Raw genomic sequence first — 24,089 nt, 5'->3', positions numbered from 1 at the left:
ATTCGTACTGCATTCGTGTATAACTATAACACATAACTTTCTCGGGAATCGAACAAATCCTTCCATGATTGGGATTTGTGGTTTTGTTCCACGAAAAAGCAATCAAATGCACAAATTTTCCTATACTCATTCCGGAGTCTTCTTTCCAACTTATCTGTTTCGCAGGAATACAGTAGAAAAAAGTGCTCACGCTGTGCAATCTGCTCCAAACAAAGCCTCTTTCTGCGACGAATTGGATATCCTCTTTCCTAGTGGCAAAACGATGCCAAAACAGAATAGAGCTGCACTCTCCGCTATCTCCACCCGGCCCGACCCACTCCGGTTCCTGCTCGCATCCTGTGCGGTTCGTATTTTGAAGCTGTTCCCAGGCGGTTGATTTCTAAACAAATGAGCGTTCGTTTATTATTTAGGCATCAAACGAGTTCAACGTACCCTAAATAATCTGAATAGCGAATGACCTTCTAGCTGCGTTTTTTTGTTGTTGCCGCACGGTACTGCCTAGCAAACCTCTCCTATCGACTATAATTCATTCAAGCACATGCACACACACACACACACATGCGCCGGAGAGTTCCGTTGCAGTCAACCTACCCTGCGCTGTTAGAGTTGTCCGTGTGGCTAACTTGGAAGCACAAAGACACCGAATTAGGAGCAGAATCTGTTCAATACTATAAAAAAGCAACATTTGATCGAGAATTTCTAGTAGCCAGTCATGCACAAACTACAAACTTTATAATAAAATTCTGACAAAAATCGAATGGTACAAATTTCTCTCACCGATCCTGGCAAATCATAGCAACCATATAGATTTTTTTCTTATTAAATATTTAACTCTGTTCTGACCAGTGTCTGCCAGAGCACTGCGACTGGGTAAAGTTAAACAGACTGCGTAACCCATTATAACCCGGGGGTTTTAAAATTTGAATCAAATGAACTGATATCATCAGTTCCATCATATTATGTGTTGAAGATTATGGAAAACGCAATCTGTTCTAAACGAAATTACCCCACCGCACAGTGGTTCAAATGCGCAATTTCACGCTCTTAATTGATAACTCATAGGATCGTGGTTTATGAGGTACAGTATCTTCAGCAAAGTTGCTCAGAATGATAGACGCCATCTTTTGGCAAATTTTATTTATGTGATTAATCCCCCTAAAAGTGAGATAAAAATATTATTTTAGCTCAGGGCCAACATAGGGGCTAAGTTGCTTCGACAAAGTTGTGCAGAAAGTTATTTCAAACAAGTTTGCTGAAGGTACAATTCCCGTAACTTGAGTGTAATTCATGATATAATGTATTTTCTGAAAAGGGTGTCCAAAAACCACTTTTTGTAAGAAAGCATATATATTTTCAATTTATATGCAATTTTTCATGTTTTTTTAAATAAAATTCTAACTTGTCTATTATCAAAAGGCGCAGGAAGGTGCAGATGAGACTACTTACATATTAAACTACTTCCAAAGAGCTTTCATACCGTGGTTGAATTACTCGTCTGCGATCGTTTGCAGGCGAGATATGTTCTTTTCAAATATCTTTGTCCTTGACATTTGCAATGATAAAGTGCATTGTATATCAGATCAGGTTTCAGTATATATTCGTTACCATGGAAACTCTCACAATAAAAGGTGTTTATGGACATCGAAGTCTACAAATAGAAAAGTTTAGTTATAATTACAGACGTTTTTTGAAAGTAACTGTCCGACGTTTTTTGCAAGTGAGATAAAAAGCCACGACTTTGAAAAAAGGCAATCATCATGTCGAATTACGTTATGTCATTTTTTAGTAAGTTTTTTTTATAGAAAAGCTCTGCGGATAAATATCCTCTATTCATCAATTAAAATGGAGATCGATAAACGCTTGCTATATTGTATTGTTCATAATGATTAAGAAGTTTCTTTTATACAGATGTCGGGAATATTATACACGCGAGCAATCCAGATACATACAAATCGGGATGCCATGAATTGGTAGTTTCATTGGATCCTTTGTTTACAAATATTTGTGAATGGCCAAAACAGTCTCAGAAGAATTTGTCGAACGATGCTAAGAGTCTTTTAGCTAGTAGAGAACATGATCAGCTATCATAAAATGAATACAAATAATCAAAATTTGAGTTTTGATAATACTTTTTTCTACCAGAAGATGACATAACTTAATTCGATTTGATGATGGCTTTTTTAAAAGTCGTGTCAAAACTTGTTACTAAACTAATCAATTTCTAGACTTCCATGTGCACAAAAAAAATCATATTTTGTGGCAAGTACCATAGTAATGAATATATACTGAAATCTGATCTGAAATACAATGAACCTTATCATTGCAAATGTCAATGACAAGGATATTTGAAAAGAATATATCTCGCCTGCAGACGACCGCAGACGAGTAACTCAACCACGGTATGAAAGCTCTTTTGAAGTAGTTTAATATGTAAGTAGTCTCATCTGCACCTTCCTGCGCCTTTTGATAATAGACAAGTTAGAATTTTATTTAAAAAAACATGAAAAATTGCTCTATTTCAATAAATTGAAATGATAGCAGCATAGTATGTTTGCGAAAGTTGTGTAGTTTTTAGAGATGGAAAACTTTGTATAACATGAAAAACTCATATAAATTGAAAATTTATATGTTTACTTACAAAAACTGGTTTTTGGACACCCTTTTAGAAAATACATTATATCATGAATTACACTCAAGTTACGGGAATAATACCTTTAGCAAACTTGTTTGAAATAACTTTATGCACAACTTTGTCGAAGTAACTTAGGCCCTATGTTGGCCCTGAGATAAAATAATTTTTTTTCTCTCTTTTGGGGGGATTAATTACCTAAATAAAATTTGCCAAACGATGGCGTCTATCATTCTGAGCAACTTTGCTGAAGACACTGTACCTCGAAAACCGCGTTTTTAATGAGCTATCAATTAAGAGCGTGAAATTGCGCTTTTGAACCACTGTGCACCGTATGAAATATCATGCACACAAGTTAGCACATAATTCGACCAAAAAATACAGAGCAATTTAGTTTCTGATAGTTAGTAGGTCAAGGGTCACTCGATCAAAATACATTAAAATGTAAAAAACAAACAGCAGTTTTAACACACAAAGAAGTTGCGTACTACAGTAATTTAAAATAATGTTGGAAATAGTATGTGTAGCTAATCAATAATTTAATTAAACTAATGTCACGGATACCAAAAAAACCATTTGTTGATGATAATTTGAAAAAAAAATTTTTTTTATCATTATGAGAAAACTTGGCAACTTAGCGAAACCAAATTAAATGAAAACAAAGCGCATTCAAGTGAACTAAGTGAAAAACTTTCATCTCATATTTTTGAAGACTTCTATTGCTGTCGTGTAATTTCTGAAGAATTATGAAGTCACCCAGCATTCAATAGTAGTGTAATTGTGTGAAATAGTAATCATGGTTTGAGACGAATCGATTAGTAGATATTCAGAAACATGACGAACTGTATATTTTGATACGAAAATGTGTCCTGAATTGAAAAGTGAGTTTGTTTTAAATGAAAAAAAAAAACGATCGCCGAATTTAAATCCATTTCTTCCAATGGCAAAATGTGACAATAGCTTAAATAATCATTTTAAAACATTTCACAGTTTGGTTCAGGTACGTTGTAAGATATTATTCATGTTCAAAGTAATGAGATGAATGAATGAGATGGAAATAGGAGCCCAGATGAAATATGGAGCCGTTACCCTATCAGACTTTTAAAATAATCAAATGGAAAACCATGCGTCTCCATTAAGGTGACCGTGGACAGAAGCCAATAATGTAAATGTAAAAGTATTGGTGAAACAGTACTTTTTCATATAGTAATAGTATTTGTGAGTAGAGAGGAATGAAATAATAATATTTGTGTGCTGAAAGGAATACAGGTGCAAGAAAAAAATGTAAACATTGAAACTATTCGAATCACCTAGCAGAACGGAGTGGACTAATCTCATTTTCATGCTCATTCTGGAGTTAACAAATTGCAATCATGCGACCAAAAGATTTGTGCCAAATAAGATAGTTTACTGTTTGCCCTCGCTTCGTTCTTGGGCTTTTTCTCACATTACAAAGTAAAAAGGAAGCTGCTACATTGATGGATTAAGTATAATAACACGAAATCAGAACAAACTCTGTTGCAATGGCTTTTTATATTACTTTTAATTTTTTAATATGAAGCTCCCATATTCAAAAAATACAAACCAACAAATTCTACATTTTCCGTTTTGTCGACAACATCATCGTTTTCGGATAGGAAAGCAACCTCACCCAGAGAACAGTCAAGTGGCACTTGACGAGAGGACTTAATGACAAATCGGCTATTTGCTCTGAAAAGATTTATCATGCAAATTTGAAGATATAATTTCATATATTGACGAAAATATTTTAGAACTTTACCTATTGATACCAAATTATTGGATCCAGTACAGTTTATAAATTCCGTGGTATTGTTTTGAACCGGCATATCTGGCAGTTCTTCCACTGTTTGAACTGATGAGTCCCGCACATACTGACTACCCAAAACACACTCTATCAACGTGTTCTATCTATTTTTCTATTGATTTTCGCGAATGAGCGCTGTTTTCCTCTTCTTATATGAACGAGGCATTTTGAAAAGATTGCAATACTTGAACTGTTTGTTTATTTTTTGCATTCCATAGCGACGGTAAATAAGACAACAGGGTTGCGGATAACTTGGAGGGGAAGCAATGTTTGAAATGGAAATAAGGGTAATGTTATAGCTTAAAAAAAATTGAAATTTTAGATGGTGACGTACGAAAGTTTTGATACGTAATTTTAACTATATCAATGTGCGACTAATTGAAAATAATCTCATTTTTAGTGCATTGCAAGGTTTTTTTTCTCTAATTATGAATGGCATCACTGCCAATATAAAAGGGTGGTATTACCAATACTAAAGCAGGCCGGCAAACTAATTATCGTGAATTTTTGTAAAATTTTCAAAACCAGAACTGTGAGTAATTCAAAGGTTTTATAATAAAATGTTTAGATCAGAGGATAAGTTTACCGGTGAAGAACAACTCAAAAGTGTTTCATAAAGCTTACTTATGTCACAGAGCTATAAACAGCAGTTGAAATCTTGAGGTGAGTGAAAAATAATAACATTCTAAGAAGAAACCTTCTAATGAAGGTCCGAAAAAGTTTTGCACAAATCATTCTTCAGAGTTGATAGTTTATCATAAACATATATCAATACGATGAATGATTATGTTATCAAACTGCAGTAGCAATTCTACGCAACATATTTGCCCCTACGCGTAGAAAAAATGTGTTTCATGGTTTGTTTACATCAAGAGCAGGGCAAAATAGCGGAAGGTGGAGTGGGAGGGTAGGTGGTTTCTTGGTTGCCATTTGTGGCTCGCTTCCATGGTCACCATAAATTACCATCAGATGGAGACGCATGGTATTTTGTTTTGAAAATTATACACATACATGCCTTTAGAACTAAATACCATGCGCTTCCATCTACTAGTTGAGTTCGAGGCTTGGGTATTAATAAATAATAATAACGAGAGAATTTCATCCCTTATGTTATTTACACACGCACGAACGCCTGGCGGGATTCACATAATAATAATATAAAGAATCAGCTCCGTTTACTCATTAGTGCAAACAGATTAATGAACATGTGTATCAGTGGACGGTTGTGATTCATAAGGGAGAATCAGTGAGGGAAGCTTGAATCAGAACTAATAAATTGAAGAACATTTAGTTTGTAGTTTGCACGGTTTATAGATGTTATTTAGGCACTGATAAGACATTTTTTAATTTTCTTGAATTTATTGTATTCAAATCAAATTAAATAAGCCGTAGTCGACTTTGATCGTTCGTTTTAGCTTTATTTAGTAAATATTAATATTTTGCTTCATTTTTGGAAAAAGCAAATCTGTATACTTTTTATTTGGCGACCATATCTAATTGAATACGTCGAAATAAAGAAACACGTGAATCAAGTAGGCTCAGTAAAATTTAAACACAAATCAGCTCGTTTGGAGCCAAACGATTTTATTAATAATCTAGTATTCATATTTTGTTTTCTAGCGGGCAAGCATTGCACAACTCGATACGCGCCAAACAATCATCGAATATCTAGCATGCGCTGAATGGAAAATTTCCAATTCCATTCAAAACAATTTTCTAGATTTTCTCCACTTTCCCGCAAGAATTTCCTCATGTAATATAGCCTAAAACATCCGCAAAAACGTCACCTTTCGAACAAAAAAAATTAGAGGGTTGTTTGCAAGACACGACCGAGCACAATAACATTAAAAATGAAACGTTTCTAGGGTCTCCATGATAAATACAAAAATCAAGATGATAATGATAATGATACACTAAACTAAGAACTTATTCAATTGACTAATTACAAACTTGCTCTAGTTTAAGCGCTTAGATTGTTAGCGAATGATAAAATTGACAATTAGATTCTTTCTTGATAATCGATTCTATTCAATTTTGATCCCTTTCCACAAATTTTTACATTGTTAAGTTTTTGAATAACGTCCTTTGACTAGAAGTCAATTATGATGAATTCAAAGTTTCAAGTAAGCTCAATTTTAGATACAAACAACCTAAAGATTAAAACCTGGACAAATTAAACGATTTTATTTTATGATGATAATTTTCGAAAAACTTACAAACTTATTAATTTTATAAACGATTAATCGATCCGAGGAAGAAAATATGTGAAACAGTCCGCATAAAATATTCAGTTACATTGATTTTCGATTTGGCATATTAGGAATATACGGAATGGATACGCAACAAAATTCTCAAATTTTGTTCATATTGTAACTTGATGTTATTAACACATGAATGATCGTTGTCATAGTTACAACGCGTGTAGCCATCAGACGCTTATTGTTTTGAAGCAAATAATAATTGAACTGAAACTGGCGGTTAACAAAATTCTACGAGGGTTTCTATTCAAACGATACATGTAAAATCACAGGTAAACTTACCTTGAGTTTATCTTTGATACTATATGATATTGCATCTAGTTGTACTTTATATGTGAGCCTGTGGAACTCATTTATACTACTAAACCGAGGAGGCCGCTTTTAGACACGTTTAAGAATTTAATTTTGAATCTTTTGAAGCGTTTAATTTCTGGTGGGACAAAACTTGTTCAGCCATATTCAATGAAAAAGATGAATACAACTTTATACTGAATCCATTCGCGCTCCACCATTTTGTTCGTATGGGAATAGAGATTTAAGTATGCAACCGATCCGTTGACAAATTAAAACATTTTTAAGCGTACAATATTGAAGATTTCGAATTATTTAAATGCGTAAAATCCATCAACAAATCATCGAGGAACAAGCGCTGCAAATTAGATCCGAAAAAACTATCGCCGATAATTATAAATTGGCCTGATAGTTACCAGAGAACCAAAATAAAATACTCAATTCAAACCAATTTTTCAATGGTATGCAATTGAAATATTCAAATGAAGTTAGCTCATAAGTTTAAGTTAAATGTTTCCGAATCGATTGGTTGTTGAATTATATAAAACCATCAACAAATGACTGAGTTATAAGCGTTCAAAATTATAACAGAAAAATGTTACGCGATTAGTTTTGCATGTTTTCAATTGACACCCAGCCTCGTGTAGCGAAGAGTAAGGCATTTTTAATGGCAACATCGACCAAAAATTTGCTAAATACATGGGATATTTCAAAAGAATCGGTAACCACGCTGAATCGGGGTCTCAATAGCTAGATGATATATAAGATACTCAAGCGAAAACGGTGTTGCGCTGATAGCAGGAAATTTCATCAACACATAATGCAAAAGCGACAATCCAGCAAGTGAACGCATATACAATCCAGTCATCAGCTCACTGGACGAGCTACTTGTTTCATTCACAGTCAAACATCAACTAGGCAAAGAAATATTGTGCAGCCTACATTTATAGATTTCTCTTCATACTACGCAGAACGATACGGTGTTTTTTTATGCATGACGCAAAGCCTACTATGCCGAACAAGAAGTTGACGTCATTTTGTACAACAGGGATTGGTGGATGAAAGCATAGGTCCACTCTAACCATTTTTCAATAGTATGCGTTTCAGTACGTTGTCGTACATGTTTAAGTTAAAAGTTTCCGATTCGATTGATTGTTGAATTATATCAATCCGTCAACAAATGACTGAGCTATTAACGTTCAAAATTATGACACGGCTCCGTAGATTAAGGCTTTTTTAATGCCAAAAATTTGATTGTGGAAAAAATCGCTTCAAATATTACGAATTTTTACTGAAACACATTTTAGTTAACATAGAAAACATGTTATTTCCCTTCAGCGTAGGACAGCTTCATGCACTGAACCAATTTTAAGTAGTTCAAAGATTGTGGCCGCGCTAGTGCCCGCGACGGCCGAATTGGGCAGCGGTTGTTCGGCCTAGTATAACAATACCCACCTCGGTCTACGGTGGTGGTTATGCAACCTTGCAGCCAGATACGGTTTCAAATGCACTGAAAAGTAACTTACTACTGCTAATGAGCGTTGTTCGTAACCGACAGCTAATTGAGATTTATTATTAGTCACCGCAGAAAACACACGGAAAAAGTGTATTCGGAGTGTTCTGGCTGAACCGCAGCTCTCTCGGCTGCCTGATGCCTAAGTCTAAGTCTTGACTGACTAACCTTGGGCGGGTTTGTTCAACTGCTGGCAACTATTTTACAACCAGAAGAGTAGTGCATCAAGTGAAAAATTAATTTGCATTCTAATCGAGCATGGTTGCTGTATATTTATTAAACACGAACCGTACGAGAACTTTCATGTATTGGAATTTATTATTAAACGTCTACGGGCATTAATTTAGTCATCGGTTCTGGAGCTTAGATCGGCCGAATGCAGCACTTTAGATCCGCTCAAAGTTGCTCTCACTGAACCAGAATAGAAGTTGCTCTCACTGAGCTAGAACGACAATGTCAAGTTGAACAAGAATAACACTTTTTTTCTTGTACGAAGCCTCTACACATTTAATTACTGAAACTCATTTCTAACATGTTCCCTCTGCCATTTCACTAGAACATCTCTAAACGATGGAGACGGACGGTTATTTGAGGACGTTTGTTGTAGAAATTAATCGATTTAATAATTCATTCAAATTACACGATAAAAAACTATTCTAAAGTTTGTCACTAGAGGGAAACAGACGTGCTGAAGCTGTAACCAGTTCGAGATAAGTAATCAACCTACGCCAACAATAAAACATGTTTGTTCAGTTAGTTAGTATAATTTGTTCTTGTTGTTCTATACGACCATGAGACGTGCATGTAGAAAATCTCAAATGCGGATTAAAATAGAGGGAATATTGAGTTCTTCTCCTTGGCATCATAGAGCCATTATGCCTTAATAAACATATCTTTAAAAAAAACTTGCGTCGTTTTGACAAATCGGGTCAGACTCAACAATTATTTCCATGGCATGCCTAGATCATCGCAGCAATCCAATTCATGCTGTTCATACGATAGATTATCCTCAAGCAGCTATGACAGTCTGTTACATAAGAGCGTGGTCACTGTTGAGAGAATATGGAAAAATTCAACACAAGAATACTTTTGAAAATATTTTTTATTGGATCAAAAACTTACATGCAAATACATTAATAGCAAGTCCAATCCTCTTTAGCTTTAATAATGGCTTGACGCCTTTGAGGCATACTTTGAGCGAGATTTTGCGCTTATTCTTCTGAAAACGTCCTCCAAATTTTGTTAATTCAACGAACAAGCTGCTTCAAATTGTGTGGTCGGTTTTTCCCATCGATCGTGAAACAACCAAAATATTAGTTGTTTTTCTGAATTTGATTGGTTAAAATTTGGTACAACTGATCGATTGTTGTTTTTTCTAAACTGTCATTTTTGTTTTTCGATCAACAGAAACGATGGTTGAAATAAAAAAATTTTTGGTTGAAAAAAAGATGCTGTCAGTTACTCAAGACCTTTCAATTTCAATAAAGATTTCAGTTACAACAACCGACCTTGTTTTTGATTTAACAGTTATGTGAGTTGAAAAACAAATCGGTTTTAGTTGTTTTAGATATTACGATTAGTTATTTCAACTTAAGCAAAATTATTGATTTTGACTGACAATAAAATATTCCTTATTGATATACGTTCTGATTTTTTAAATGAAAATTCGGTATGTTAAGTGCTGGTGTCAACGAAACTTTCTAACTATGACCACTATATTACTTACGAACAAAAAGGCGAACCGAATGCACTGATTTTTATTTGTTGAGCCATTGCAACTTACAGTTTCAACAAATTATATGAATGAATATTAAACATTTTCAATTTAATCACTTTGTTCATACAATTTTTGTACATGACTTGAGGATAACATAATGCTCATTCATTAACATGCATTTCACGATAGAGAATCAAGTTGATTTTAAAACCAAAATTCAAATGTATACAATTCACTGGGTTGACATTAGACAGCATTAAAAGCAACATATTTTTCAACTACTTCAATATGTGCAAATCAAATAGCAAATTGGTGGAATCAACTAATTATTAGTTAAAGCAACAACTGCAAAAATCAAAAATTGCGAGATCGTAATTTTTTGATTGGAGGGTTTTCCGTGCAAGCTTCATTTTCATTTGAGCCCAAACGTTCTCAATTGGATTGGCATTGGGCGACTGAGCGGGCCAATCCAAAATCACGACACCAGTTTTATCGCTGGCCCATTCAAGACGTTTTTGAAAATGTTTTTCATTCAACATCGGTTTTTGAAAAGTACGTCGAAATTTCAAATTATTTGCGATCAAATGTCTACGAACAGTTCCGTACAATATATATTTAAACCTTTTTTGGTCAATTTGGAAGCACCTTCGCACAAAGTTGATCTCGGATTCTTCAAAAACAGGTCACAAATCACTTTTTCGTCTTTTATCGACAATACGCCGAATCACAAGAATCGCGATTTGGAAAGTCGTCGACGTTTTTCACCACTTTAAAACGATTGATCCTCTTACTCACAAACTGTTTTGACTTTTGCATATATTTCGTCGCGGCTGCTTGGGTCATTTTGGGACCTTTCGGGTGCGAGCACAAAAAAACTGCTGAAATTGAATTGTAAACAATAGTCAGCTGAGTTATTCTCGCGTTGCATGAACGACACTACTGCCCTCTGTGTTCAAAAAAATAATCACGCCATTCCACTTCACCGATCGCGAGTAACAGACTGTATGCACCCTCTCTACGGTCCATCTCCCGGTTGGTCATCTGCCAACCGAGTCCAGGTCGTGTGACCATAGAGAACAGCTGGTGTAAGGAGCAGGATGCTATCTGTCGGCGACGGGAGACCTCATCACTCTGTCATCACAAACTAATCTGTCAAACAAAGAACTCTCAGTCAAACAAGTGATCTAAATTTTAAAATTTTTTCTCAGATGTTCAATTAAATATTCAGACATACTTAAAAAAAAGTGTTTTGGTTCCACTAATGGTCATTCGATACATAAATGATGACAATTTGTCAGTGCTGTTCTGACATGGGAAGTAAGAACAAAAATGACAGAGGCAAAACCAGGTAATTAAATACGAATAAAAAGATTATTTAAATTCTTCGATGTTAGACACTGTTCAATGAAATTACTTGCATGCATGTTCCCAGTTGGCGGTTTAATGCATAGAGCGCTGATCTTACAAGCAAGTTGTCGTATGTTCGAACCTGGAAGGATTCTTAGTGACAAATGGATCGTAGTACTAGCCATACAATAATTGTATACGCTAAGAGTCGGCTGCAAAGTCTATTACAACAGAATTATCAAATTGCACAAAATAAGTGTATTTCCAAGACTTTGTTTTTTTTAACATGCAAAAGTGCAGTTTAGCCTAAACTTAGAGGGTGATTTTGTTGCTAGTAGCTCCGCAGATCACGCGTAAATCGTGTCTTGTGTCATTGTCAAACTTGTGTCATTATTTAATTTTACTTTTAAAATTCATAGTCGGTTAAGAGATCAAGAGACCCACTTTTTTATCAAAAATTGTGTTCAGGGACGAAGCTCATTTCTGGTTGAATGGATACGTCAACAAGCAGAATAATTGCCGCATCTGGAGTGAGGATCAGCCAGAAGCATTGCAAGTTAGGTGTGGATTATGGGCCGGTGGCATGATCGGGCCGTATTTCTGGGCGGAACGTAACTGTGAATGGCGAGCGTTATCGTGCGACGATTTTTTTGCCCAAAATGGAAGAATTGGATATGCCTGACATGTGGTTTCAACAAGATGGTGCCACATCCCACACGGCACGCGAAACAATGATCAAACTGAGAGTCGCCTTCGGTGAACAGTTTATCTCACGTTTTGGGCCCATGAATCGTGTGATGTAACGCCTTTGGACTGTTTCTAATGGGGCCATGTCAAGGCTGATGTCTACAAGGATAAACCAGCAACGAATGACACATTGGAAGCCAATATTGAAGCATTTATTCGTGAAATACTGGCCGATGTGTTGAAGAGAGTGTGCCAAAATTGAACCGTGCGCATGGGCCATCTAAAGCGGAGCCGTGGTCAACATTTACATGAAATCATCTTCAAACATTAAATTATATTGATCGTTCTATCGATTCCAATAAAAATTTTATCAATTTTCACAATTTTTTGTGTCTTTTTTCAAATTCCTCTTGAAAAACCACCCGTTATTAGTTTAGAGGTTAATCAAATGTTGTGCATAGATTCGTCTTCGATGCGTCAGTGCATAAGTATCAGAAACTTTATGTCTACTTGGCGGTTTATGCTGAACATTTAGTTTGTATAACAGTTCAACATAAACTGTTATGCACTGATGAGTCGAAAACGTAACATAAAGTATATACTGAACTTATTATATTACTGGTCTAAATTCAGATCGAGACTCTGGAACTGATCTTACGATATTACCTGTAGATCTGAACCCGTAATACAGTAAGTCCACGTAGAGATCCGGTTTCAGTTTCAGGGTCTGGACCTGCTAAGTATATGTTTATGTTCAGGCCCTAGATTTGGATACAAACCAGAAAGTGGACTAAACATAAAGTCCAGGTTCAGGTGGAAATGGATTTCTAGAATTTTAGTTCCAGTGCACAGTGGTTCCGATCAGTGTTGGTTATTGCCGATAATTTGACAGAAGCTGCTCGATATTGTTCTATATTGTATACAACATTTTCAATCCGGTAGAAGATGCTACAATAACTCGTGTCTCTCAATGCATGAACCGTGAGAGAATTTTTCTACATTTCTTCGCTTCACTTCATACTCTGAGTATTTTACGGTTCTTAAAAAAAATTACAGTCGGATAATGACTGGTGCTGTGTGGAATTTACCAAGAGAGAATCGCAAGTTAACATTTATCGCAGAAAATCGAATCGATGATTCGACTTATACCGTTTTCGTTTTTGAACCTAGACGCGGGCTACTCTGACTCCGAGTAAAGCGAACACGTGGTACGCGCCCTAAACAACAACTCATGAAAAAAAGAAAAAATAAACAAACTCGGCTGGATGCGTGGTGCGACCCGAGAAAATTTTCAGAGCGAAACTACGCGATTGGAGTCCGATATAGAGCGACCTCAGGTAGCTAAAACAAACATATGAAACGTTGTTTGGGCGACTCTGGGTCAGCTTTCGGGCTGCTCTGATCAATAAACAAAAACGGTATTAATGATTCTCATACTAGGTTGCAATATTTCTAAACCCTTGTGTGAAGCATTCGCATACATTTTCATATACACAACTAATACAAAGGTTATATGCACAAAGTTGTTTAGTTGCCTACTGATAATGACTATCGATTTGTGTAGTTTTGAGACCAGTTTAGAAAATTTTTTGCGTTTTTTGTTTCGCCGGTTTAAGTGACGGTGTACAATATTGAACACACTTTACCCTATAACTCTGGAACCGGAAGTCGGATCCGGATGAAATTCAGGAATTCCGCATGTGACCGGAAGACCTTTCATTTGAATCTAAGTTTGTGGAAATCGGTCAAACCATCGCTGAGAAAAGTGAGTGAAATCCATTTTGGGTTATATGACCACTATTTCCGGTACTTCCGGAACCGGATACCGGGAACCAGCATAGCCGGAATCGGTTTGTTTAAGCGTTCAAATTAAAATTGTGGACACTCTCGAACTGCTGAGCAAGTTTTTGAGCTTTTTCGCCATTTGTAAGCAGAAATTGATTTCTAAGGTTTCTTAAGAACCTTAGAAAGTTTCCAGAAAGGTTTAGAATATGGTTTAATATGTTCAACTTCTTTAGCGAAATTTTCATTTCGCAAAAGAGTAAATCTATGTTTAATTTCTTTTTGTAAATCCTTAACTATGTTTTTCATAGCAGGTTCACGAGAACGTTGATGTTGTCGTCGACGAACATTCTTCAGCCGAATGAGCAGTTGAGAATTTAATTTAGTTTGAGCTTTGGGAACTGAAAGATTTCTAGCTTCGATAATGTAATGATTCAAACTGTCAATTGCTGTGTCGATGTCCGCAGAATTTTTTGAAAATAGTTTCATGATCCACATGATTTTCAATGTGAGATCTGTAATCCAACCAATTAGCTCTATGATAGTTGAATATAGAACTAATTGGATTAATTATAGCTTCGTTGGAAAGTCTGAATGTTACTGGAAGATGATCTGAGTCAAAGTCAACATGTGTAATCGGTTCACTACAAATGTGACTTTGATCTGTTAGAACCAGATCAATTGTAGAGCGGTTTTTCACTGAAGAGAAACAAGTCGGATTACTCGGATGAAGAACTGCGAAGTAACCAGCTGAGAGTTGATTATGAAGTATTTTACCATTACTGTTATTTTGCCTACAAATTGTAACAATATTTTAGAACAACTCTGGGTTCATATAGGTAGTCGCGATTATAATGTCTGCGTGGGTGTGGTCTACATTCCACCTGATATGGCAAGCAACGCAACCGTGATACAACAGCATATTGATTCTGCATTGAATATTGCAAGTGGACTGGATCCTTCTACTTCTCATTTGCTATTTGGAGATTTCAATCAACCTGGTCTTGTATGGAAGAATACTTCCTACGGTTATGCTTCCATCGATCCGTCATCTTCCTCTCTTTCGGGAGCAAATTGCACTCTAATAGACGGGATGTCTCTTTTAAATATGTTCCAAATTAGTATGGTGACAAACAGATTGAATCGTACTCTAGATCTTCTGTTCATAAACGAGGAAGCATTAGCGAATTGTCACGTGCGTCAAGCTGTCGAGCCTCTCGTTGGGATTGATCCTCATCATCCACCTCTTCTGGCTGAATTGACATGCTACCAAAAAGTTTGCTTCAACAATACTGTCGAAGACTCGAAATTTAACTTCTCGAAAACCGATTTCACCGGATTAAATAGCTCATTAGAGTCAATTGATTGGGCATCTCTTTTGGATAATGTAACTGATGTCAATGTAGCGGTAGAAAAGCTTACACATGCGCTGAAATATTTGTTTAATCTACATGTACCAACGTCACGACCTCGCCCAAAACCACCTTGGTCAAATTGGCACCTTCGTGCACTGAAACGCGTAAGAGCAGCTGCACTTCGGCATTATACAAATCGACGCAACCCTATAACTAAGCACGAATTCACTCTCGCTAGTAACAACTACAAGGTCTATAACCGCATGCTTTATTCTAGACATGTTTTACAAACACAAGCCGATCTTAAACAACATCCAAAACGTTTCTGGTCTTTCGTGAATAGTAAACGCAAGGAGGTAGGCCTCCCTTCTACTATGACTCTTGGAAATGAATGTTCAAATTCATCTACTGGAATTTGCAACTTGTTCGCTAAACATTTCTTAAGTGTCTTCGAAACAGTTTCATTTGATCCTGCTCAGATGGAATTCGGGCTCAGAGATGTTCCTTGCGATATTATAAGTTTTGGTAACATTCAATTCACATGCGAAGAAATCATTTTTGCGTTGCAAAAACTGAAGTCATCAACATCAACTGGCCCAGATGGCATTCCTGCCATCATACTCAAACGATGCGCGAATGCACTGTGTGTTCCTCTAAAGATAATCTTCAATAAGTCTCTGTCGCAAGGAATATTTCCACAATGCTGGAAAAAATCGTAAATGTTCCCTGTGTTCCAGAAAGGAAATAAGCAAGACGTAGCCAATTACCGCGGTATAACTTCTCTTTGTGCTGGTTCTAAGTTATTCGAAATTCTCGTTAGCAATGTTCTGTTTGAAAAAACCAAATCATACATATCGACCGATCAACATGGTTTTTTCCCCGGTAGATCAACAGCTACGAATTTAGTTCAACTTACGTCACACTGCATCAGAAACATTGAAGATGGAGCACAGGTTGATACAGTTTATACAGACCTTAAAGCAGCGTTCGATCGTGTTGACCATACTCTGCTACTTGCAAAAATTCGAAAACTAGGTGCATCGGAAACATTCACAGATTGGCTCAAATCGTATCTTGTTGGCCGTTCACTTTCTGTTAAGCTTGGGAATTGTGAATCAAATAGCTTCTCGAATCTGTCGGGTGTGCCTCAAGGTAGCAATCTCGGACCTATGCTATTTTCTTTGTTCTACAACGACATCTGTTTTGCCTTGCCACCAGGGTGTAGGCTTGTTTATGCAGACGATCTCAAGCTATTTCATATCATTAGATCTGAAGAAGACTGCATGGCTTTACAACGACAAGTTGATGTCTTCAGCGACTGGTGTACGCGTAACCGATTGACGCTTAGTATATCGAAATGCTCCGTTATTTCATTCACACGCAAGAAAGAACCTATTCTCTGGAGATACACTATTTTTGGAGAATTCCTTGAGAGAGTATCAATTGTAAGGGACTTAGGTGTAGTACTTGATTCTCAGCTGTCGTTCAGAGACCACTACTCCCATATCATTGCACAAGCTAACCGAAATCTTGGATTTATCTTTAAAATAGCAAAAGAATTCAGTGACCCTTACTGTCTCAGATCATTGTATTTCACCCTTGTCCGATCTGTTCTTGAAGCTTCATCGGTAATATGGTGTCCTTACGCGGACGTTTGGATTAACCGAATTGAATCAATACAAGCTAGATTCCTCCGCTACGCCCTCAGATCTTTACCTTGGCGCAACCCGACAGAATTACCACCTTATACTGATCGTTGTCGATTACTGGGTATGGACACACTTTCAAAAAGGAGAAATATTTCCAGAGCTGTATTTATAGGAAAACTATTGATGGGACAAATTGACGCTCCTAATATCCTTTCTCAAGTAAATATCAATGTACCACCTAGAACTTTAAGATCGCGGAACTTTTTAAGACTTGACTATCAACGTACTGACTATGGACAAAACGAACCCATTAGGGGAATGTGTAATTGTGTAATTTTCTGTGCAAACTACAGGGCAATCACAGTGTCAAATGCCGCCTACAAAGTGTTATCCCAGATCCTGTTCCGGCGCCTATCACCACTGGTAAATGGATTTGTCGGGAGTTATCAGGCCGGGTTCATCAACGGCAGATCAACAAACGACCAAATCTTCACTATACGGCAAATCCTCCAAAAATGCCGTGAATACCGGGTCCCGACGCATCATCTGTTCATCGACTTCAAAGCCGCATACGACACGGTTGACCGTGTAGAGCTATGGAAAATTATGGACGAGAACGGCTTCCCTGGGAAGCTGACAAGACTGATTAAGGCTACGATGGATGGTGTACAGTGTTGTGTCAAGATTGCGGGCGGTTTCTCTGAACCGTTCGAATCACGTAGGGTATTAAGACAAGGTGATGGGTTGTCCTGCCTGCTGTTCAACATCGCACTTGAAGGAGTTATGCGAAGAGCGCGGTTCAACATGCGGGGCACGATTTTCACGAGGTCCGGACAATTCGTGTGCTTCGCTGATGACGTGGATATAATCGGTAGAAACAAGGAGACGGTAGCAGATCTGTATACCCGACTAAAGCGCGAAGCGGCACGAGTAGGACTGAGGATAAATGTGTCTAAGACAAAGTACATGCTGGCTGGCGGAACTGAACGCGATAGGCAACGTCTGGGCAGCAGTATTACGATCGACGGCGACGAGTTCGAGGTGGTTGACGAGTTCATCTATCTTGGCTCAATGGTGACTGCGGACAACGACACCAGCCGGGAGATCAGGAGGCGCATTATATCCGGAAGTCGTGCCTACTATGGACTCCACAAAACATTGAGATCCAGGAAACTTCACCCCCGCACGAAGTGCACCATGTACAAATCACTGGTAAGACCGGTGGTTCTCTACGGGCACGAAACGTGGACAATGCTCGAGGAGGACCTGCAAGCACTCGAAGTCTTCGAAAGGAGGGTGCTGAGAACGATCTTCGGTGGTGTGCAGGAGAATGGAGTGTGGAGGAGAAGATTGAACCACGAACTAGCGCAACTCTACGGTGAGCCAAGTATCCGGAAAGTAGCCCAGGCTGGAAGGGTACGGTGGGCGGGGCATGTCGTGAGAATGCCGGACAACAGCCCCACCAAGTTGGTGTTCACCTCTAATCCGGCAGGTACAAGACAAAGAGGAGCGCAGCGTTCACGGTGGCTGGACCAAGTGGAGCGAAACCTGGATAGTATCGGGCGCCGACGTGGTTGGAGGCAAGCAGCCATGGATCGAGTTACATGGAGAAGAATTGTTGATCAGATAAAATCTTAAAAGATGTAATATCAGAAATATATAGGGGAATGTGTAATAGTTTTAATAGTGCTTATGAATGTTTTGATTTTTCCATTTCATGTGATGTTTTTAAAAATAGACTAACAAGATTATTGTAATGTATAAGTGTAAGCCCACAATGTAATATGAAAATGTATGTAGAACTGTATTATTGTCAACCGTCAGAAAAGATGAAGGGGTTTTTACACCCAATTGGACGATTGAATTATTTTCAATTGGGCTTTTCCCCTTCCAATGCTTCATGGAGACTATAACAGGTCAGATGAAGGTATAAGAAATAAATAAATTCCACTGGACATGCTTAGCATTTAAGTCCCCTATTACGAAAAATTTCGTTCGATATCTTGTAAGTTTTTGCAAATCGCCTTTAAAGAAATTCAATTGTTCGCCGGTGCATTGGAATGGCAAATATGCTCCAGCGATGAAATAAATTCCATGAATGGTTTCAACTTCGATTCCCAAGCTTTCAATAACTTTAGTATTGAAAGAAGGTAAAATTCGATGTTTAATTTGCCGTTGGACAAAAATGGAAACTCCACCACACATTCCAGGAAACCTGTCAAATCGATGAACCACATAATGTGGATTACTTTTCAATTTGATATTTGGTTTAAGAATAGTTTCTGTCACAATGGCAATATGAATTTTGTGAACTTTGAGAAAATTATAAAATTCATCTTCACTCGATTTCAAAGATCGAGCATTCCAATTTAAAATATTCAAATAATTATTTAACATCACTGTTAAAGTTTAAATTCATTATAATATTATTTGCAAATTGCCATCCGATTTGAAATGCTTCAAAAAGTGATGAAGTCGAATTCATTCGGATGATCATTTGAAAAAGTTGATCTTGTAGGTAGATCATTTTATTTTCAGTTATATCGCCTAAATCAACTTCATTTAAAGAAGCGAATGGCATTGAAGGAATATTTGTAGGTAGACTGCCATTAGAAGAGAATGATATGGCCGATCTACCTATTTATAAATTGTTTTCGTTAGAAGATGAACTGCAAGGCGGTCCTGTGTTTTGATTATTCACATTAGAAGAATTAAGTGGTAGTTTTCTACCTGTTGCCAAAGCGTAACTGTCATTAGAAGAAGATGATGACGAGGTCGATCTACCTGTCAATAAATTGTTTTCGTTAGAAGACGAATTGGAAGGCGTACCTGTTTTTTGTTTTAAATTCGAAGAAGTAAGTGCCTTAGAAGAATTAGCGTGGCATTTGTAAGGGTTTTTTGATTTTCAGGTATGTTCTGTAAATTTAAGGTCGTTGATTTGACTTGTTGTCCAAGCGAACGAGCGTTTAAATTTTTTTCCCTGACAGGACATTTCAAATAATTGGACTTATGATTTCCATTGCAATTTGAACATGAAAATTTATCAGTGGTTTCATTCATTGGACAAACGTCTTTCGAATGCGCTTTACCACAATTCAAAAACCGTATATCCATATGACAATTTTTGGTTCCATGGCCGAAGCCTTGGCAACGACGACATTGCGTTAAGTTTGCAATACGATTATGCTGTTTATAATGTTCCCAATGAATTTTAATGTGGGAATGAAACGTACTTTTTCTAAAGTTTTCAAATTGTTTACATCACTTCGATTGAAGTGTATTAGGTAAAGTTCATGGGAAATTCCAGAGCGTGGTTGAGAAGTACCATTCGCTCTTTTTTTCATAAGTATTACTTGGGAAGGGGCAAAACCAAGCAATTCTTTTAGTTCATTTTTAATTTCATCAGTACTATGATAATTTGATAAGCCTTTCAAGACAGCCTTGAAGGGTCTGTCTGATTTTATATCATATGAATAAAATTTATGAAGTTTCTCGGACAAATATCGAATAAGACGTTCGTAATCTTCCAATCCATCAACCAAGACTTCTCCTCTTCGTCCGATTTGAAATGAGACTTTTACTTCCGGGAAAGAAGTAGAAAGCTCAGTACGGAATGCTTTGAAGTCGGAAATCATCACCGTCACTGGTGGCATAGATTGTTGTTTCTTCCCAGAACGACAAGCGTCCATTTTGGGAATTTTTGAAGAATTTTCTTCTATGTCGCTACAATCGGATTCAGGAAGAATCTCGTAAATATTGTTAGTCGGCATAGGATCAACGGAAGGGAAATCTATCCGTTGTCTTTTATTTTTACATTCAGATTCTATAAGATCGTGAATGTTATTATAAAAATGTTGAATAACGTATTGTGATTTATTCCGTATTGAATTATTTTTAGCCTTAGGCTCGTTGCCTTTCTGGTTGGACGCAGGCATTTTTGAAATGAATGAAATTTAAATTTAATTAACTAGGCTAAATTAGTCTTCGATTAGACTCCTAGTTTGGAAAAGTCTTGAAAAAGACTGATTTTGTGGTAGTCTTAATAAAGACCGATTAGTTCGAAGAATAGTTCTTTGAATAGCTAGCCTTAAAAAAGGCTGATTCATTTCTTAGTCACGCTAATATCACTCTTTGTATAGCCTTGAGAAAGGCTGACTAATTGTTAGTCTTTAAAAAGACTATTAGTGATTCAGGTAGCCTTGAAAAAGACTGAAGCCTTGAATCAATGAAACTCTAGGTAGCCAGAAAAAAATTCCAGGAGCCAAGAGCTATACGCGTGCGGTGCGAACGACTGTTCAACACCGACGAGAGACACGAGTTATTGTAGCATCTTCTACCGGATTGAAAATGTTGTATACATATTGGTAAATGTCGAGCAGCTTCTGTCAAATTTTCGGCAATCACCAAAACTGGTTACTAGTTCTTTGCAGCCAAATCGTTGGGAGTGAAAAAGTAATATTTTCACCCTTTTAATATTGTGCGATAATATTCCTATATAAATCAGATACTGAATTGCAACTATACATTTGATTACATACATCGAACAACATCGTAACAACGCAATGAATAATTTGTATATTAAATTATAATCAGATTTAACCGATCTTGTCCAATTATCTGCCACCATGGCGATGTGTGAAACGTGCACCCATTCTTCTAAATCTCTTCCCCCATAAATTTGTCACATCCAGCTGTTGACAGTGCAGACGTTATCAGTACTAGCTAATGGTCCACCAAACAAAATTCCATTTTGCTTTAGATATAAAACAAAACCAAGAAACACAACGCACAAATCAGTGACTGAACAACCACAATCGGTACGGAACCACTTTTAGTAACTGAGAAAGAGAGAGAAGTTTGACCCGCATTCAATCTTGTTTAGCTGATTTAGAGCAAATTATCGCCAGCAAAATGTGAAGTGCAGTTAAAAGAAAATAAGCCACCACACCACCAGCGAAGCTTATCAATAGCACTCCCAACAGTACCATATGTTCGGTTTTAAGCTCGATATGGCGAGGTAATAATCAACGATTGAATTTCTATTTTCAGACAACGTGAGACACTTCAAAGGTCGAACGGAAAAGCAACAGAGCGTTCGAAAATTTCCAGTTTTGGATACTCATTGGCTCAGTAGTGAAAAAAATGTGCATTTTGTTCGTCTACGTGAATACCAACGGAAAACCGATTTCCGGTGAGTACAAGCTAATTCTAGCGTCCAACCGAGACGAACACTTTAACAGACCGGCTAAAGCTGCTGCCCCCTGGGAGGAGAATCCACATGTTATTGGAGGTAAAACATTTTGCTAAAATGTAGAAGTAATAACTTTATTAATTTCTACCGACTTACAGGACGTGATATGGAGCCTGGCCGAGAAGGAGGAACCTGGCTAGCGCTGGGATCACGTGATGGCGTAATTCGTGTCGGTGCTCTGCTGAACGTAAGCGGCGAAAATAAACCGAACAGCACAACCGGACGGGGTCCGATAGTGTCCGGGTATGTTGCCGGAAGCAGTTCAAATGAGAACTATTCGAAGCAACTGCTGGCGAACGATACCTACGGGCCGTTCAATTTCGTTTCGGTCGAACTGGATCGTACCGGAGGAGCTTCCGTTCTACATGCCAGCAATGCTCCGCTCAAAATTGACCAATGTGATCTGCGGGAACCGTTGGGTTTCGGTAACAGTCCGCTGGATAATCCCCTGGAGAAAGTGAAACATGGCCGCAAACGTTTCGGCGATATCGTTGATAAACGGCTGAAGGTCGGCTGTAAGGACGAGTTGGTGAACGAACTGCTGGGACTGCTTCGCAGTAACGAAAAGTGAGTACATGAGGGCTGTCTTTATAATTTTTATCGGATAAGCTCTCCACATCCAATCAGCTGGAAACCGGTGAAATAAACATAACTCGTTTGTGCGAATGAAATTAACAAGTAAAACTAAAAATCACGTGCTTACTACTGTCACACCGTTCGAACTAGTTGGCGTTGAATCAAAGCATGCTTATTTTAAATGTATGCCGTCGTACCAAAGTTTTGGTTACCAACGCATCTACATCGGTACACTTTGTTTTTGACATTGCTGTTGTCGATGAGCTTCCTTATGTCGTTTTCGCTTGATACCAAACCTAACCCAGTTTCCACCCTAACTGCTGTCAAACCATTTGTTTGAAGCTGGTTTCGAACTTAGTTTCAACGTTTCAAAGTTTACAGTTTCGAACCTGATTTTGCTGATTTCAGGTTTGCTCAAACCTCCGTTACTAAGTGCGACCCCAACACAGTTTCGTGAAAAGTGTTTGTTTAATGAAACTACCCTGGGTCAGTTTCAGTTTTCTCAAGCGAAAACGACATTACAAAGTGTCCTTAACATAGCAAGTTCAAAGAAAAATGCGCACAGCTCGAAACGGTTATGCCTTTCTATATGCTGCGCTTCGTGTGAACTTGTCCAATCGATCATATCATTTTCAGCAATTATAAAAAATGACATAACAAAAATATCCATAAAACAGAATATTTAATTTTGTAACCACAAATGCCGAGTCGTCATTTTGAAATTTCTGAATATTCAACAAGCACGAAATCAACACTAATACGACATAAATGTCGAATTATAAACTCAATTATAAACATTGCCATATGTTATAAATTTCAATACGTTAAACCACTGCAGTTTTTTAGCATCAGATTTATCTTGAAGTAATTATAAAAAGTACGGTAACCTTGACATGATGATGAAAACATACATCGGACTGGAAGTCGAAACTAGACTAATCGGATTGGCTGTAAGTGAGCAATTATCAGCAGAAAAGGTGGTAAAATGGTTACCGATCAGTTCCGATTTGGATAAAACTTCGCACACATCTTCACATATGCCAAACCATTTGTTTTGCATGGATCGGGTTCTGTTGACGAATTTCGCGCTAAATCATATTCGGGGTTGGCAGCACCCTCTTAAATTTTATTTAAACTTTTTGTGCATGAAAACTTTGTCAAAAAGAGCCGTTTTGCATTTGCAATAATTAATTAATTAAATTTTGAAAA

At 37.3% G+C, this 24,089-nt stretch overlaps 1 protein-coding gene across 7 annotated transcripts in view; it reads left to right on the top strand.

Moving 5' to 3' along the window:
* The window catches only part of LOC131432587 (transport and Golgi organization protein 2), a 130,601-nt gene that overhangs the window by 82,584 nt on the left and 23,928 nt on the right, over nt 1-24,089 (top strand). For 3 of the 7 annotated variants that reach the window (XM_058598939.1, XM_058598935.1, XM_058598937.1), the window contains exons 2-3: nt 22,103-22,343; nt 22,403-22,871. In XM_058598939.1, the coding sequence (XP_058454922.1) occupies nt 22,196-22,343; nt 22,403-22,871 (617 nt within the window). In that variant the 5' untranslated portion in view covers nt 22,103-22,195. Of the gene's footprint in view, nt 1-21,779; nt 22,044-22,102; nt 22,344-22,402; nt 22,872-24,089 lie in introns of those variants that run through there. The other 4 variants (XM_058598940.1, XM_058598934.1, XM_058598938.1 and 1 more) reach the window with 3 other exon arrangements.

Source organism: Malaya genurostris, chromosome 2 (assembly GCF_030247185.1).
Source record: "Malaya genurostris strain Urasoe2022 chromosome 2, Malgen_1.1, whole genome shotgun sequence".
Taxonomy (NCBI): Eukaryota; Metazoa; Arthropoda; class Insecta; order Diptera; family Culicidae; genus Malaya; species Malaya genurostris.
This window is presented reverse-complemented; position numbering and strand designations above follow the sequence as displayed.